This window comes from Leptodactylus fuscus, chromosome 4, assembly GCF_031893055.1.
Source record: "Leptodactylus fuscus isolate aLepFus1 chromosome 4, aLepFus1.hap2, whole genome shotgun sequence".
NCBI lineage: Eukaryota > Metazoa > Chordata > Amphibia > Anura > Leptodactylidae > Leptodactylus > Leptodactylus fuscus.
Window position 1 is genome coordinate 153,576,499 of NC_134268.1, and position 18,707 is coordinate 153,595,205.

Here is an 18,707-nt window from a genome sequence, read left to right on the forward strand (position 1 = left end):
GTCAAGTACAGTGCTTTGCCATCTTTGGCAGTCTCCCAGAGTTGAATGTACTAAACATGCATGACTTTGGTTCCATCCAAATGGGAAGGGGTGCAATGAGGGATCCCCAGTCCTCATAATCTGGGTGAGTCATAGGAATAGGACACCCAGTGATCCCCCTATATGTGGATAGTGAATACGTGAGGTTTGTTGGACAATTACTCACCTCTTTAATTGTAGCTTGAGGCACAGTGTCTGGAGCAATCTCAGCATTTACATAGAGTAATGCATAGAGATAACCAGCCCTTCCATACAGCAATTCATCGGGGAGTTCTGAGTCTGTGCTGACCACCCCTCGATGCAATGCCAATAACCTAAAAGGTAAAATAAAATAAACAAAACAGAGTGAAGCAAAGCTACATGTTCTGTACAGAGGCAAGTCAGACCACAGACATATTAAATGTGACTATAAAGCACTTGTTCTTTTTAACATCCATTGTACCAGTCGGTAAAAGCTGGATGATGTTGGGTAATTTTTTGAGAAATTATTTTTGCAGATGGGTTCATTATTAAAAGAATACTAAATATGGAATGAATGATAAACGTAACAAGATTTTTGTCAGCCTGCAGCATTTTCTGTATGATCCTGACACTGCATTGAATAATTTCAGCCGTATCTCATTACTGCCCATGCAGTTTTGCTGTTACCATGTGGCCAGAAATGATATAAAGCTGATATTATAGAGAAATTAGAACACTGGAGGCCCAGGAGCCGAATTCAGCTACAGCCACATCCATGGCTGACTCTTGTCATATTTCAAGAGGCAATATGAAATGTGCTTACATACTGTGTCACTGAAGCGGCAAAAAGATTTTTTTATTGTGCAGGGGCCACTAAGGGACATAATACTGTGTGCAGGGGACACTATGGGGGATAATACTGTGTGCAGGGGACACTATGGGGGATAATACTGTGTGCAGGGGACACTATTGGGGATAATACTGTGTGCAGGGGACACTATGGGGGATAATACTGTGTGCAGGGGACACTATGGGGGATAATACTGTGTGCAGGGGACACTATGGGGGATAATATTGTGTGCAGGGGACACTATGGGGGATAATACTGTGTGCAGGGGCCACTAATGGACATAATACTGTGTGCAGGGCTTACTAAGGGACATAATAGAGTGCGGAGGAGGGGGTCGGTCGAGGTCTTTGGCGTCGGTTGAGGGTCCCATGTCAAAAGTTCGCCACGGGCCCGCCATTCCTAGTTACGCCACTTCCCTAGAGTATAATAATTGTTTATGGGTGTCCACAGTGAGACATAATACTGTGTGCAGCGGCCACTATGGGGGATAATACTGTGTGCAGCGGCCACCATGGGGGATAATACTGTGTGCAGGGGCCACCATGGGGCATAATACTGTGTGTAGGGGCCACTATGGGACATAATACTGTATGCAGGGGCCACTATGGGACATAATACTGTATGCAGGGGCCACTATGGGGGATAATACTGTGTGCAGGGGCCACTATGGGGGATAATACTGTGTGCAGGGGCCACTATGGGGGATAATACTTTGTGCAGAGGCCACTATGGGGGATAATACTGTGTGAAGGGGCCACTATGGGGCATAATAGAACGCGCAGGAATGCGTAAGGGAGGGGGGGGGTCGGTCGAGGTCTTCAGCGTCGGGGTCGGTCGGGGGGGGAGCCCCATGTCAAAAGTTTGCCACGGGGCCCCTCTAATTCCTAGTTACGCCACTGATAGTAGGTTTTACCATGTTAATACATTTGAGTTACATTTTACGACTACTGAGTATTTCATTTTACATTACACCATTCTTTTTGAATTTCCCTGTAATTTTTATCAAATCCATGACACTGCACAGTCTACAGGCCCCCAAGTAAACCATAGATTTCAGTTTTAATAATTCATAACCTTCATACAGACTCAGACACATTAGTTTTCACAGCTTAATGAGATTTGGGGCATATCTGTGCTCAGTGGTCTGCAATCCACATTTATTTCAATAGAGATGACTCCGGCTGAGCACCCAGCTCTCAGGTGAGATTAAAGCCGTTTAGGAATAGAAAAAAAATGCTTTGCATCTGTTCATGAGTAGTGTCTGATATTGCAGTTAAAGGGAATGTAGCACCATTTTTATTTTTGTGTTGATTAATAAAAAAAATAAACTGATTAATAAATTAATTAATACATTTTCTATAACTACTTTTATTATTTTCTGCCTCTAATCATTATTATTTTCTAACTCTTCTATAGAGCTGTTCCATAAGCTGGCACTGTGTATTCTTTCAGAGATGGGAGCTACAGCAGTGAATATGAGTCTAGTCCCCCTCCTGTCACTCCATGCCCTAGACCAGGAGTAGGGAACCTTCGGCTCTCCAGCTGCTGTGAAACTACAACTCCCATCATGCTCCATTCACTTCCATGGGAGTTCCAAGAATAGCAAAGCAAGTATGCATGCTGGGAGTTGTAGTTTCGCAACAGCTGGAGAGCCGTACGTTCCCTACCCCTGCCCTAGACTAATACTTTCAGGAAAAAACAACTGGCTTGAATATAAAGGATACCCCCCACCCCAAAGCAGAGCAATACAAATACAAAGAACAGCAGTGTGAAAGGTCTACGGGAGAATCTGTGGATAGCTGTTATGTGGGGTGGGGGACTGTGCTAAATGTTATAGGGTTTGTGCTTAGCTTTTATGGGGGTGCAAAAAGCTGCTGAGTGCATAAAAAAATACATCACATTTTAGGGGGCTTTCACACTTGTGCCCGTGTCCGCCCATGAATTTCCATCCCAAGCCCTGGAGAAACTGCATAGGGGATGGCTTGACGGCGGTCAATTTTAAAACTGCTGGTGTCTGATTGCATGACTCACTTTGTGTCCGTGCAAAAAAAAAAAAAAAACGGCTTCACCGTGGAGAGGCTGCATACGGACACCAGCAGTTCGCTTTAAAAACCCATTTAAATGAATGGGTTTTAAAACTGGCCACTGGCAAGCCCTCCCCTATGTTTCTCCAGGGCTTAGCATGGAAACCCCATGGGCGGTCACGGGCGCAAGTGTGAACGTCGCATTACTGTGAATGCTTGAAAATGCCTACTCTCGCTGTATAGTCAGTGCTTAGTGTGAACAGAGCCCTCAGTAGTACAATAGATCTGGTATTGTATCCCCTCCCTCCAATTGTCCCATGCACACCTCTGATGTTTGTGGTAGTGGCTGCAACACTGCATTTTCTGTGTATGGCCTTGCAAAATCATAAAATATATATACATATATAAATATACAGTGGGGCAAAAAAGTATTTAGTCAGTCACCAATAGTGCAAGTTCCACCACTTAAAAAGATGAGAGGCGTCTGTAATTTACATCATAGGTAGACCTCAACTGTGAGAGACAAAATGAGAAAACAAATCCAGAAAATCACATTGTCTGATTTTGTAAGAATTTTTTTTGCAAATTATGGTGGAAAATAAGTATTTGGTCACCTACAAGCAATCAAGATTTCTGGCTCTCACAGACCTGTAACTTCTTCTTTAAGAGTCTCCTCTTTCCTCCACTCATTACCTGTAGTAATGGCACCTGTTTAAACTTGTTATCAGTATAAAAAGACACCTGTGCACACCCTCAAACAGTCAGACTCCAAACTCCACTATGGTGAAGACCAAAGAGCTGTCAAAGGACACCAGAAACAAAATTGTAGCCCTGCACCAGGCTGGGAAGACTGAATCTGCAATAGGCAACCAGCTTTGATTGAAGAAATCAACTGTGGGAGCAATAATTAGAAAATGGAAGACATACAAGACCACTGATAATCTCCCTCGATCTGGGGCTCCACGCAAAATCTCACCCCGTGGGGTCAAAATGATCACAAGAACGGTGAGCAAAAATCCCAGAACAACGCGGGGGGACCTAGTGAATGAACTGCAGAGAGCTGGGACCAATGTAACAAAGCCTACCATCAGTAACACACCACGCCGCCAGGGACTCAGATCCTGCAGTGCCAGACGTGTCCCACTGCTTAAGCCAGTACATGTCCGGGCCCGTGTGAAGTTTGCTAGAGAGCATTTCGATGATTCAGAAGAGTATTGGGAGAATGTCCTATGGTCTGATGAAACCAAACTGGAACTGTTTGGTAGAAACACAACTTTTCGTGTTTGGAGGAAAAAGAATACTGAGTTGCATCCATCAAACACCATACCTACTGTAAAGCATGGAGGTGGAAACATCATGCTTTGGGGCTGTTTCTCTGTAAAGGGGCCAGGATGACTGATCCGGGTACATGAAAGAATGAATGGGGCCATGTATCGTGAGATTTTGAGTGCAAACCTCCTTCCATCAGCAAGGGCATTGAAGATGAAACGTGGCTGGGTCTTTCAACATGACAATGATCCAAAGCACACCACCAGGGCAACGAAGGAGTGGCTTTGTAAGAAGCATTTCAAGGTCCTGGAGTGGCCTAGCCAGTCTCCAGATCTCAACCCTATAGAAAACCTTTGGAGGGAGTTGAAAGTCCGTGTTGCCAAGCGACAGCCCCAAAACATCACTGCTCTAGAGGAGATCTGCATGGAGGAATGGGCCAACATACCAACAACAGTGTGTGCCAACCTTGTGAAGACTTACAGAAAACGTTGGACCTCTGTCATTACCAACAAAGGATATATAACAAAGTATTGAGATGAAATTTTGTTACTGACCAAATACTTATTTTCCACCATAATTTGCAAATAAATTCTTACAAAATCAGACAATGTGATTTTCTGGATTTGTTTTCTCATTTTGTCTCTCATAGTTGAGGTCTACCTATGATGTAAATTACAGACGTCTCATCTTTTTAAGTGGTGGAACTTGCACTATTGGTGACTGACTAAATACTTTTTTGCCCCACTGTATATATACACACAAGTTTAAAAACTGCGATATATAGAAAATGTAGTTTAAATAATGTGTGATTTTTTTATTTTTTTTTAAACATATTATTGGGGACTGTGCCGATGATTATATAGGGTTGTCCTAGGTGTTACTGGTCTAGCTGCTGGAGTGGGATATTTATGCCAAAATATTATTCTAAGTAATATAGGGGCACACAGTGGCTCAGTGGTTAGCACTGCAGCCTTGCAGCGCTGGACTCCTGGTGTTCAAATCCCACCAAGGGCAAAAAACCATCTGCAAGGAGTTTATATGTTCTCCCCGTGTTTGCATGGATTTCCATCCCATATTCCAAAGACATACTGATAGGGGGAAAATGTACATTGTGAGCTCTATGTGGGGCTCACAATCTACATTTTATATATATATATATATATATATATATATATATATATTTCTAAATATGTTGTAAATACAGAATTCCCAAGGAGGGATGATATCATCTTTGTGTCCTATATTTATTATCAGAGGTGAACCAGACATCTTGGGTTTGTCACCTTAGTGATTTTTCATAATGTAAGCCCAAAGGGTGGATTAACGGGGATTTGTCGTAGTTATGCCCTGAGAGGCTGAGGCCTATTAAATAATATTGCAGGCCTAATTGTTCGATCTGAATATGGATTAGCATATTATGCATCATTGTTTCATATCATAAATAAAAACAACTTTTAAAAGCACTGGCGTAGGAATAATGAATTTATTAAAAAACTAAAAATACAAATATCAAGGCAACGCGTTTTGGCAGTGTACAACTGCCTTTTTCAAGTCAATATGAAAAAGGCAGCCTATAGGCTTGAAAAAGGCAATTGTACACAGACGAAACGCTTTACCTTTACATTTGTATTATTTTTATAAATACTTAATTTTTACTACAGCAGCGCTTTTAAAAGTCTTTTTTTCTACAAAAAAAAATTCTAGTTGTTATTGAATGGGAGGGGACTGTGCTGGCTGTTATCTCCATAATTCTCATAAAAGTGAGTGCACATTTATAGCCCAAATGGAGCCCTACATCTTTCAGGCATTTATGGCATTATCCGTAACCATAAATACTGAGAAGGAAATACCCCTTTAATTTATGTCTGTGAGAAAGGAATCGAGGTACAAGTGGATTCTGACCCTTAATTTAATGATTACAGTTTTTGGACCCTTTGATATAGAATATACAGTATATATATATATAATACTTCAACTATGGTAGACATAATATAACATGAAATAAGAATAAATTCCAGTCAGATTGTTACATAGTGAAATAGTTCAGCTCTAGGTGCTCCCTCTTCCAATGGGGATGAGGTTGTCTTTTACACAAAATCATTATTTGCCCCACATTTCCATTAGCTAGAACAAAAGTGCCTAGCTGTTACCCAATATGAGGCAGGATTTTTTTTTTTTTATAGAGAACAAGCCTTAATGTATCTAAGTATTTGCATTAAGCATGTAAATGGGATGTCCATGAAAGAGAATTACTCAGGGAATGTTTCAATTTAGAAGAATAATTAGCAGCGCTAACAAATAACAAGCACAGTCACTTAACATTACAGAATAAAGCAAAATAGCATTATTACCAGGAAGACTACTGCACTATTCATCGGCAGGGCCGTTTTAACACACGAGTTGGCCCTGTGCAAAGGTTTCATAAGTGCCCCCCCAATCACTTCAACCTAGAAATACCTGACCTGCACAAATTATAATGCCCGTTTGATGGTCCCTGCCAGGCTAAGCCCACATTTTCATGTCCCTCTCCAGGTTGCCCCCACAGATTCATATCCCCCAGGTTGCCCACACAGTACCATGTCCCCCCAACCTCCCCCCTCCCAAGTTTCCCCCACACTGTCATGTACTTCTCAGGTTGCCCCCACCAATATTATGTTCCCATACTCCCCAGGTTTCTCCAACACTGTCATGTCCCTCAGTATTATGTTCCCCCACTCCCCAGGTTGCCCCCACACTGTCATATTACTCTCTGGTTGCCCCCACAGTGTCATTTCTCCCAGGTTTTCCCCCCATAGTGTCATGCCACCCCCCTGTGTCATGCAACCTCCCTTCCCCAAGTTTACCCACACAGTTTCATGTCCCCCAATGTATATAATCATAGAAAAACAACAAACCTTAATACTCACCTTTGTTTGTCCCCTCCTCTCTGTGTTCCTAGAGTCTTCAAAGAGCAATAGGGGCAATGTAAGTTATGTCACTACAGCGTGCCCCCTCCCTCAGGACACTGGCTCAATGGTGAGCAGGGATTTCATCACAGTCTGCACATATTTACAAACTGTTCTGTGCAAAGAACTGAACATTCTGAAAGTCTCACTTTATATTGCAAGAAAAAAAAGTCTTATGTACTTGTACCTGGTTCTGGGTACTTGTGTGATTAAGGGCTAGTTCACACGTGAACTGCCCGCGCGGGTTTTGACACAGAGAGAGACGCGGCGAGCCGCGTCTCTCTCTTGTCAAAACCCGCCCGCCGCGACCATCGCTGTCGCGGCTTAACCCTCTGCTGTCGGCTCAAATGAATGAGCCGACATAGGAGGGAGCTGCGGGGGGCGGAAGCCGCGCGACTGAGACAGCGCGGCTTCCGCCTGAAGAAAGGACATGTCCTTTCTTTTCTCCGCTAGCAGCAGCTCGCCGCTAGCGGAGAACAGAAGCCCAGCGGTCTCCATAGACCACCATTATAAGGGGAGGTTTTGGACGCGAAATCCGCTGTCAAAAACCTCCCCTTATACTCACGTGTGAACTAGCCCTAAAGATGGTTTGTTAGTCATAGACAGCAAACCATTTTCTTGACTGTGCTCATAGATTGCGCTTTTCCCCTATCTTGCTGGTATGGTAGATGCTAGGATGGCATGGGTACCCACATTTATATGTCCTATATTTGCAATTCACCGTTCCTATATGATGGTCACTTGGGCTTTCCTCAGCTATTTCTTTGTTATTGTACAGTTACTCCTCACAAAATTACATGTAAACATACCATTTATCGTTATAATAGGGAGGGGGGGCACACTGCACACGCTTAAGAGACAAATGTAAACTGTGCAGCAGCTATATTAGCAGCAGAAACACAGATACAACACCATGTACGGAGGCTTATACAGTCATAAACCACATAGCTCAGGAGGACTCTGCAGATATTTCAACTGTTCGTGAAACTCTTTAAGTCCAGAGTACACCTTCAGAGGTCCGGTGGTCTTTGTCTCAACAGGTCAGAGCTGTTTGGCAAGAGACATCCAGATTTTAATATATGTGATCATTGAATAAACATTCTGAGCTGAAACGCACACCTCCCATGGTTATCCATCAGTGACTGGTCAATGTACTAGTGTCAGCAGGATTGCAATGGAAATAATATTGAGCTTTGGGATTCCTTATTGATTTGTATGTAGCAGCTTCAAACTGAAGAAGATGTAAATCTATTTAAGCATATTAATGCGGAAAAAAGCAGCAAAAAAGCTTGCATTTCTTTTATTACTTTTCTGCTATGGTTTTCGTTTTTGCCTTCCCCACCTCATATATATCAATGTCTGTGAAGCACTGCGGAATATGATGGCGCTATATAGGCATAATAAATAAATATAAGTTCATGGGAAAAACAGAGCGCTTCCACAGTTAAAATTAACATACAACGTTTTTCAAGAAGACGCACGTTTTTGAAAATGAAGGGTTTCCACATCTTTTTTCCCAACAATCTGTAGATGAGATTAAAGAAAATCTCATTCACTTTGCTGGTACCATATACTGTAGCGTTTCTACAACTGACAAAAACACTGAGTTTCTGCAATATGTAGCCTTTTGTTAAGGCTTGTATATCATGGATTTTGTCTTGGTGTGACCAGATGTCCTTACTTTGCAATACAGTCCTTGGATTCAGCTTGATTTTGAAGTTTGTGATGGACGACAGCACCTACAGCAAGAGGGCCAGCATCACCGCACAGAAATGTGACTCTTCGACCATTCAGGTTCCGCAGAATTCTTTTTGCATAATCAAGAGACCGCTGCAAATGAGCTTGTTCGTTAGTGACTCGATACATCTGTAGGTAGAGGAGGGCTATGCCTACAAGAGAACAGCAGTAAAGAGGGCTCCTTAAATGTACTGCAGGCACCATCTGTCATAAGGTACATTACATCAGCTATATATTTACACGTGCAGGTTACATACATAACGCCTGCAATAATTTAAAGCGGATTTCCCCAGACTAAGAAACTGGTGGTATATCCTTGGGATCAGATTGTCAGGGTTCCAACTCTCTGCACCCCTTGCCACTGAACTGTTAGATGAAGAAGCCAAGGCCGAGAGGTGAAACCCCACCGATCTGATAATGAGGTCTTTCTAAGCATAGTACTTCACTACAGTAATCTTGGAAAACACTTTTAATGGTGAAATTACTATATTAAAAGGGACAGTCCAGAATAAATTAAAACTTTATTACTAAGCTAAACCCCATCCCCCCATCCCATTTCTAATTTACTCCCTTTAAAAAAAAAAAAAAAAAAAAGTATAAAGTACCCATATGCCAGAGGAAGTCATGCGACTACTCCAGGCACATCTTCTGATTTCATCATGACGTTCCGTTACGCTGTTTCCGGAGACAGAAGATCACCAGTTCTCCTCTTTTTCCCCCAATCATACTCACTAACGCTCACTTACTCTTCTTCTGCGGGGCGTCACTTCCTTCACAAGGGATCTGGAGCTGGCGTCTGTGCAATAGAACGTCAGCAGAAGCCAAAAGAAGCAGTGTTTTATTGCGCATGTATGGCTTCTGCCAGCATTCAATTGCGCAGGCACCATTTCCAGATCCCAGGTGTGGGCAGAAGAGGAGGACAGTGGCACCTCAAAGTCATCTCCAGGACAAGAATACAGGTAAGTATGGGGGTTAGGGGAGAGAGTTAGTTAGCTATCTAGGTAGGGCTAGTAGTCCGTGGGGGGAGGGGAATCTGAGGGAGGAAGTAAGAGGGGGAATCTGAGTGAACTACAATACATCATAGTAGTTGTAGGCTAAGACAGCAGGAAGCTACTCATGTAAATAAATGCAGAGGACACCAGGAGCTCCCAGAGAAAGCCAGAAACCACTTATAACATTGCTAAAGGTTTCTGAGTGCACGCATTAACCTATTGATAGCACTAGCAGACTTTAAAAATAAAAAAAAGTTGCCCAGAAAACCCCTTTAAGGACCCTTTCATGTGACCATACGCGGGTTAAGAAATACAGTCTGTATGTCAGCCATATATCCTGGCTTGATCACAGTTCATCTGAAGCTAATTCGGTGTGACGCTGTGAGCTTTAGCACTACCATGGCATTAGTGTCCCAAACTCACTGCATCATTTGAGTACGGGCGCGTAGAACCACAGGTGACTCTAAAGCAGGAATATTGGCTTTTGTTTTATGAGTAGGACCTGCTTACTATGGCACACTATTATATCACTGGGTGAGAAAGGGTTAATGCTGCAACGGATTCTTCCTGTAGAATGTAACACATAAGTCTATATATTTCCAGAACAACAAATTAAACCTTAAAGGCTAGAGTGTGTATCCAGTGTAGCACCCACCTGTATACCCAGTATAGGTGGAGCAGTCATGTGGATCAGCAGTCTTTAGACCTTCCTCCATCTGTTGTAGCAGGTCACCAATTTTCGTCTGGATACGTCTTAAAAAATTTCCTGTAATCTATATAGAAGTATAATATAAAAATTACTACAGACTTAAGAAGTGTATGAAAGTAACACTTTATCCATTACTAACATCACTTGCTACAATTTCTTCTTTACTTACAATGAGAAATATCCAAAAGGATAAATGACATGGTCAAAAGTATCGAGACACAGATCTAAATTCAGTCCCATTACAATCAAATAAGAAACAATGACTCTTTCTAAAAGAGTGGTACTATAATAGGAAGGTACTGTTGTAACAGGTCAGTTTGTGAAATGTCTTACCCCATTGATATCTTTGAAAAAGGGAAGTGGTTAAGAACCACATCAACCTGGCATCAAAGTAGCAGACCATGTAAAGTTACAGAGCAGGGGCACTGAATGCTGAGGTGTATACCGTAGTGTATAAGAGATGCCAACACTGCTGAGTCAATACCTGCAGACTCACAAATCTCTCATCATTAACATCAGCACAAAAACTGTGCACCAAGAGTTTCATGCCAAGAGTTTCCCATGTCGAGCAGCTGTATGCAAGTCTTACGCCACCAAGAACAATGCCAAGAATCAGATGGAGTGGAGTTGACTAGCTGCACAGAGCCCTGACATCAATTCTATCCGGGAACTTTGGAATGAACTAGAACAGAGATTGGATGGCCCACTCATCCCAACATCAGTGTCTGATCTCACAAATGCTGTTCTGAATAAATGGGCAAACCTTTCCATAGACACATCCAAAAATCTTGTAGAAAGTTTCCCCAAAAGAGAGAGAGCTGTTTACCAATTCCATATTAATGCCTGTGGATTAAGGCTAGTTGTAGACGATCAGTCTGCAACCACCCTACCGCAACAAAGGACAAGAATAAGATAAGTCCTATCCAACGTGGCCTGGACTGTCGGCCCGCACACGGGACTGTGAAAATCACGCCAATGTGTACGGGCCCATAGAAAAGAATGGGTCAGTGTGCTTTCTGTGAAATACACAGATAGCACACTGACCCACAACCACAGTTGCCTGCAATCGGCCTGAGAATAGGATGTCATAACTGCTCCAGTAGGCGTCCAAATAATTTGTTCTTATAGAGCATTTGCACATTTTGACTAAAGGAGTTTCCCCACAGATAATTTGTAGGATTATGGGACTTAAGACATGTAGAATGGAAATTATTCTACTGATTGGAACTAGGGTTAAAAAAACAAACAATTGAACATTTTACTTTGATTTGATTAATGAACGATTGTTTTAGGACACTTCCGGTTTTTACATGCCTACTTGTAGGCCACTGAATTTAGGTTTCAGTTATTCACAGGTCAGCAATCCTTATTTGTATAGCATACAGTTAGCGACATGTTCTCTAGCCAATGGCAGTGTGAGATAGGTTGGAACGGATGGAAATAAGTGATGTCAGCAAGTTCACTTTGACTCATTGTGCTGACTCTCCGTTTGGTTATTTTCCAAATAATTATTCAATCGTAGCTGGAGCCAATTATCAAAACAATTATATTATCACAGAACGATAATCGCTAAAGGGGTTGTGCAGGGGATATGTTATGTTCAGCAATGTGCTCCCTGCAATGGATTAACACACTTAAAGGGGTTGTCCCATCACAAGGATCCTATCTATACTGCTTGTTAATGTGGATGTAAGACTTTTCCTAAATACACTGCTTCAGCAAAACTGCTTTGTTTGTCCACTATCTTACTTTATTCAATTCTTTGTGGCCACAGCCCTGACTTATCTGCTCATGAGTCAAGTGATGTATCTGCTGCTCTCAGGGGGGAGGGAGGAGGGGCTAAGTGCAGGGAGCGAGCCTGTGTATCTAGCTATTCCTGTGTCTACACCACGTGACCTAGCTTCCTGCTATCAGATAGGGGAGAGGAGCTGCTTTCATTTCTTCTGTTCTCCCAGTTATCAGGCTAGCTAATACAATTGTGTTCATTATGGCAGAGACAGGCAGTCTCTGTATGTAACACAGAATGGAGTTGCTGCTGCCTGTACTTCATAGTCCAATATGGGTGGACGGAGCTACACATGAATTTGGGGCGGAGCTAAACGGCAGGTTGCATGTGAAACCCCGCCCACCAAATGATGCAAGAAACCAGGAAGAAAGAAGATTTTGCTGCAGTAAAGACTGGTGAGTATGTGAGGTGGGAATACCTTTAACCACTTCAGTACCGGGCCAATTTGTGGTCCAGGACCAGACACATTTTAGGTTTATTATGTATGTGCGGTTTTGAGGTCTGAAAAATTTTTCTCGTATGTCTTAGTCAACTAATTTTTGCGTCTTTTTTCGGGGACACATAGGGCTTTATTTTTATGTTATTTTTATTTTCAAATGTGTTTTAATTTTTTTTTATATCCAGGAAAATATAAACAAAATAGGAGGGAAATTGTGTCTGGTTTTCAATTTTTAATTTTTTTTTTATTTAATAACACAAAGTGTCACTGAAAAACTTTATAATATAGTTTTTCCTCTCCGTTACGGTAATTTTTATTTTGTATGGTGTCGTCGGGGGTGGGGCTATAACCTTTAATAACGGCGTTTTATTAGCGTATTATTTATTTATTTTTTTATTATTATTTTATTTACATTTTTTTAAAACTTTTTTATTATATTTTTATTTTATTTTTTTCCCAGATTGTGTCCCCATAAAGTCATAAGAGACCTTTGGGGACATCTGATCACTTTTTTTTTTTGTACTTGAGGCTGATTTCTCCTATAACTGGGGCTGGTACATTTAACCTCAGATACAGGAGAAATCCAACCTCTTGCACACTGCTACATGGTATACAGAGCTGATCTGAGTCCTGTAGGACCCAGAAGCTCTGGCAGGACACTGCTCCCGGCAGATCACATGTCTGCCGGGTCAGAGGGCAGCTGAATTATGGCTGCGATCGAGATAGCAGAGCAGGTAATAAACCTGCCCTGCTATCTCTCTAGGAGCTCCGGCTGAAGTTACAGCCGGCTCCTAGTGAAAGCAGCTGAACGATCTTGTGTAGCTGCTGTGTTCTGGCTTGGACATAAGGCGGGGGCGGGGGGGGGGGGGGGCACGCAGAGGGGGAAGAAGTTCCAGCTCTGTATCACAAGACTGACTCTGCTCTACTCCTGCTGCTTGTCCTTGGAGTACAGCAGACTCAATCACATGATGTACAGTCAAAGCATTGACATGAGGCTTCCTCCACCTCAGCGCCACTATGAACAACTCAGAATTGGGAACAGGAGATCGACATTTATATTAGCAAGTGTGATTTGCTGAAAGTTCTTACCCCCACATAACCTTTTAATTTGCATTTATCCTTTATCCATGCATCATGTTATCTCAAGACAAAGAGTAGGAGTGGGAACGGGGTGGCAAAACGTCCAGCTCCCACATGGTGTTATAAAAAAACCCTCAGAATCAGCGCAATGTGTCAGTAGCTTCTATATTAAGGAGCATACTTATCCACTGCAGTGAGTACAATAGAGACATTTTTCATCCCCCACCCCCATAACCCTTTGACAATGACATTTATCCCCAGGATAAAGGAAAATTGTCTAATAAATGGGGGTCAGACCAATGAGATCTACACCAACCAGTAGAACACAAGTGAGTAAATGTATCGCCACTTCATTCATTGCAATGGGATTTCTAGAAGTGAAATATCCGGCAGTCCAATGGAAGTAAAAGTAGTCATTGCCATACATGCACAACACGTCTCTACTCACATGGAGCACTGGGGGCACAGCAGTCGCACCCAGATGCAACACCCACAGGACAGTGGTTAAGTTGGGATTTAACCAGATACAGTCTTCTCAGCCAAGGACAGCTGTTTCGATGTACTTGCATCTCGTCAGCTTGGTGCAGAGAGGACTGATCTGGCAGAGGTGAGAGGCTTAGACAGGGTTGAGGGGATATCGTCACTCCATAGGGAGAGAACCACCATTAAGGTGTGTGGAGTCTTATTAAGCCATGAGCGCCCCACTGCAAAGGAACATCATTGCAAACAAAGGCCTCTGAGAAGGTCGGCATGATGTTAAAGGGAGCACCCTCTATAGGTTTTGCTTGACTGAGACTCTGTCTTCCTAATTACATCATGGAAGAGAGACTTGCACATTCTCAGTCAGTGCCTTCTATTGGTGTGCATACTTGAGGCACTGGCATCCTAATTACATCATGGAAGTCAGATTTGCATATTCTTCCCATGTTCCTTTGCAGTGGAGCGCTCATGGCTTAATAAGACTCCAAACACCTATATGGTGGTCTCTCCCTATGGAGTGACGATATCCCCTCAACATACATACTCACTCATACATTATACAGCCAGATATCCCACAAGGTCATGGGATAGGGGAGTGAGATAAAGGTGAATCCTAATTAAAGGATAAATGGTACCCTGGAGTGCCAAACAGGGACCAATACAGCTCAGACCTCAGATAGGGACTAAGCCATCTAATAAGTTGTGTAAAGCTAGATGAGAGTCTAGAAATTAATCACATTTTTCAAACAGCATCAAACACTGGGGTGGCGAGAATTTATTAAGACTTGCGCTTCCTATGTTAGTCTTAAATTTTCCATCTGTCAACGCGCCTCAAAAGGTTTCGGCCTCTAATAGGAAGGTGGCAGAATTTATATTTATTCTGGTCTATGGGCTGGCATAAATTCCAGGCATACACTCTCACACTAGTTTTCTGGAGTTATAGCATATTTGTCTTTGCCCACTTCATAAACGGTGATGAGGAGGGTGTAGGGCCAAAAATGTGGTGTATCTGTAACTCAACGAAAAGGGCTGCATGCCAAATTTACATGAGAAAACTGGTTTATATGGGTTAGTAAATTTCCCCCACTGTAATAAATGTAGCACAGGTAAAGTTTACGGTCTAGGTTAAGGGTATTAGTTTAATGCCCTTCCATATTTTGTCTGCTCCTGGAAATATATAAATTGAAAAATGAGCATTAAAGAGAATCTCTCACCAAGTTCTCCAACGCTAGTTCTTAGCATCTGTTACACCTCGCAACCGTGGTCAGGCTGTATAATCAACATCAGACTAAGTGAAGATCACTCCGCACAGAGAACTAAATGATCCTGAAGTCTTTTTTTCTTTTTAGTTGCTATGACAACTGGTATCTTTTTCTATCTGCTATTCTCAGCTTGTATGTGTTCTTTCTTGTAATATATTACTGTATTATCCATGCTGCTTTAACACACTGAATCTCCCCATGGTGGGACTATTAAGTATTATCTTATCTGTTAATAGGCCCACAATGACACCAAGAATAAACAACTACTCTAATTCGGAAACCTGCAATCTAACTGCATTGCAGCATCTATAGGGGCAGCTCTGGCAGGGCAAACACTCTTACTGTAAAGTGGCATCTTATGACAGTGGGCACTAAAGCTCTTCATGACAACCCATTTTGCTGCTTATATTTGCCTGCGGACATTGCAGAAATAGAGACTATAGGATTTTATCAAAACATCTCCCTAAGGGAAAACAAAAAATCTGCTTCAACTAAAAAAAATCTATTTTTTTCTCTTCTCTAATATTTTTGACTTGGCACACATTACTATATTCTTATGACTCACAGCTATCAATCTGCTCCATATTAATAAAGGAAATGTTCATTCTGAGCACAAGTTAAAGTGGATGGGTTAAAATTCCTCTGCGCTGGCAGTAGAGCATGCAAATGATGGTGTTCATTTCTGGGGAAAGACAGCTACAAGGGTAGAATACCTCCTGGGATGGCAGGAAGTCACAATGGTTTTTGTTTCACAGATGCTCATCCTTGGAATCCTATTGATCCGTCAGGCTAGAATGATGCCAGAGTAATGAAGGTAAAGCACTAGTCGGCATTATTCAGGGCCTGTTCACTTCCTACCGAGCTCCAATGACTTGTTCCCTAAGGTGTATAAAGTGTTAAAATTCCACCCACCAAAGGAAGACTTTCCCATTTTCCTCTCCTCATATGAACACATTATCAGAAATGCTGTTTGAGCACTGGAGCCCACCCCCGGTGCTGAGAGAGAACTCATTTGCATACCGTTGGAAAACGGAATTTTAACCGAACGGCGGGGTGAGGAAGACATCTAAAGGTAGGAGAAGAATAGCCTTTCTTAAAGTTATTCTGACGTGTAGATGACAAAAAAAAAAAAAAAAGTTTTAATGGTAGAATCCCTTTAAAGATGTGATCTGATAAAATGATATGTGGGGATTTGACACCAAGGACCCTTACTGATTAGCTGTTAGGAACAGCTGATCGTCAGGGACCCCTGACAATCTGATATGGATGACGTATCCTAGGCATGTGTCATAACATCAATTGCTTAGAAAACCAATATAAACTAAAGAAATTGCTTTAAAAAATGGGTTAATAATAATTAATATTAATAAATAATAATAATTATTATTATAGCTAACATTAGTGGTAAAGGTAACCTGTAAGTGACATTTCCTATGTGGAAAGAGAGATCAGTAAGTAGAGACAGACAGGACACCAGAGAAGTCCTAGAACAGGAGTACTGATTTTGTTAACCCATTCTCAGCCCTTTTAAAAGCAGGACAAACAAACCCTTTAAGGCTAAGACCACATGTAATGAAATACAGCTAAAAACTGTAACAGAAAAAAACAAATAACAGCCAAAGCACTTGTTTTTTTTGTTTTTTTGTTTTACAGACTTTCAGCAGCATTTATCATTTTTTCCTCTTCCCCTACAAGTCTATAGAGAAAACACAGCTAAAATTAACACACTGAAATTTCTGCAATGTGTGGATAAGATTAAATGAAATCTCACTCATTTTGTTATATCGTGATGTAAGTGTAATATTACATACATCATATCCAACTCAAAAAAAACCTTGTGCATGAAGGCTGGATTCACACATGAAATATCTGTGGCAGTTGTGACAAAAAACAAAAACTGTATTTGCGATTGGGGTCTAATTCAGACTACCAAAACCTTATTACAAGATGTACAGAACTCATATACAGTGTTGGCCAAAAGTATTGGCACCCCTGCAATTCTGTCAGCCACCTACCCAGACCAGTCAAAGTGGGATTCCAGCCCAACAGAGAACTTCCACCTGGAGTTCTGCAAATACCTGCTCCATGTCCATCGCAACACCACCAACATGGCCTGCAGGGCTGAGCTAGGCAGACTCCCCCTATGGATCACCATACAGAAGAGGGCGCTAGCTTTCCAGGCACACATCCAGGGGAGCAAGCCTGACTCCTACCACCACCAAGCATGGCTAAGCCACCTGAGCAAACCAGACACCCACCAACCAAACAACAGCCAACCACCAAACCAAAAACACCAACAGATGATAACCAAGGCCGAAATAAAGGCGACCACAGAGGCAAACAGAGAGCGGTACATTGAAGAATGGAGAAACGAAATAAATAACTCCAAGAAACTCACCGTGTACCAATCCCTACAAAGGGACTACACCATGGCCACCTACCTGGAGAGAATACGCCACCCCAAGCACAGACAGACCCTGAGCCGGTACAGACTGAGCGCCCACAACCTAGAGATAGAGACGGGGCGATATAGGCAGACGTACAAGCCACGGGAGAACAGACTGTGCCAGCACTGTGACCAGTGGGCCCTAGAAGACGAGACCCACTTCCTGCTACACTGCACCAAATACTCAGCTGTGAGGGCCGTCTACTACCAAAGACTCTCTGCCCACATCCCAGACTTCATATCTGCAGACGAGAAGAGGAAACTCTACATCCTACTGGGAGAAGAAGAGGCCACTATGGAGATCGCTGCCCAATACGTGTCCAGCTGTCACCAAATAAGAGGAAGATGAGACTCCACGGACTATTATATTTATCCCAATACACCTGCCCCACCCCACCCCCACCTCCCCATATAGCAGTCACCAACGAAGAGGAAGATGAGACTCCACGGACTGTTATACCCCAAACCAACCGCCCCGCCCCACCCCACCTCCCCATATAACGGTCACCAACGAAGAGGAAGATGAGACTCCACGGACTGTTATACCCCAAACCACCCACCCCACCCCCACCATACCCACCCGAGTCCAACCCCCCCACACACACACACACTTTACTAGCTTTGGCAATGCCAAATATCTGTTCGGACTTGCCAATAAAGCTTTTTTGATTTGATTCTCAGTTTCTTC

The 18,707-nt window shown here is 42.5% G+C and overlaps 1 protein-coding gene across 1 annotated transcript in view; it reads right to left on the minus strand.

Annotated features, from left to right (window-relative positions):
* The window catches only part of LANCL2 (LanC like glutathione S-transferase 2), a 39,725-nt gene that overhangs the window by 13,328 nt on the left and 7,690 nt on the right, over positions 1–18,707 (minus strand). Inside the window, exons 3-5 of the mRNA XM_075271232.1 lie at positions 10,473–10,590; positions 8,770–8,977; positions 206–353 (exon numbers count right to left, since the gene is read on the minus strand). Of these exons, the coding sequence (XP_075127333.1) occupies positions 206–353; positions 8,770–8,977; positions 10,473–10,590 (474 nt within the window). The remainder of the gene's footprint in view (positions 1–205; positions 354–8,769; positions 8,978–10,472; positions 10,591–18,707) is intronic.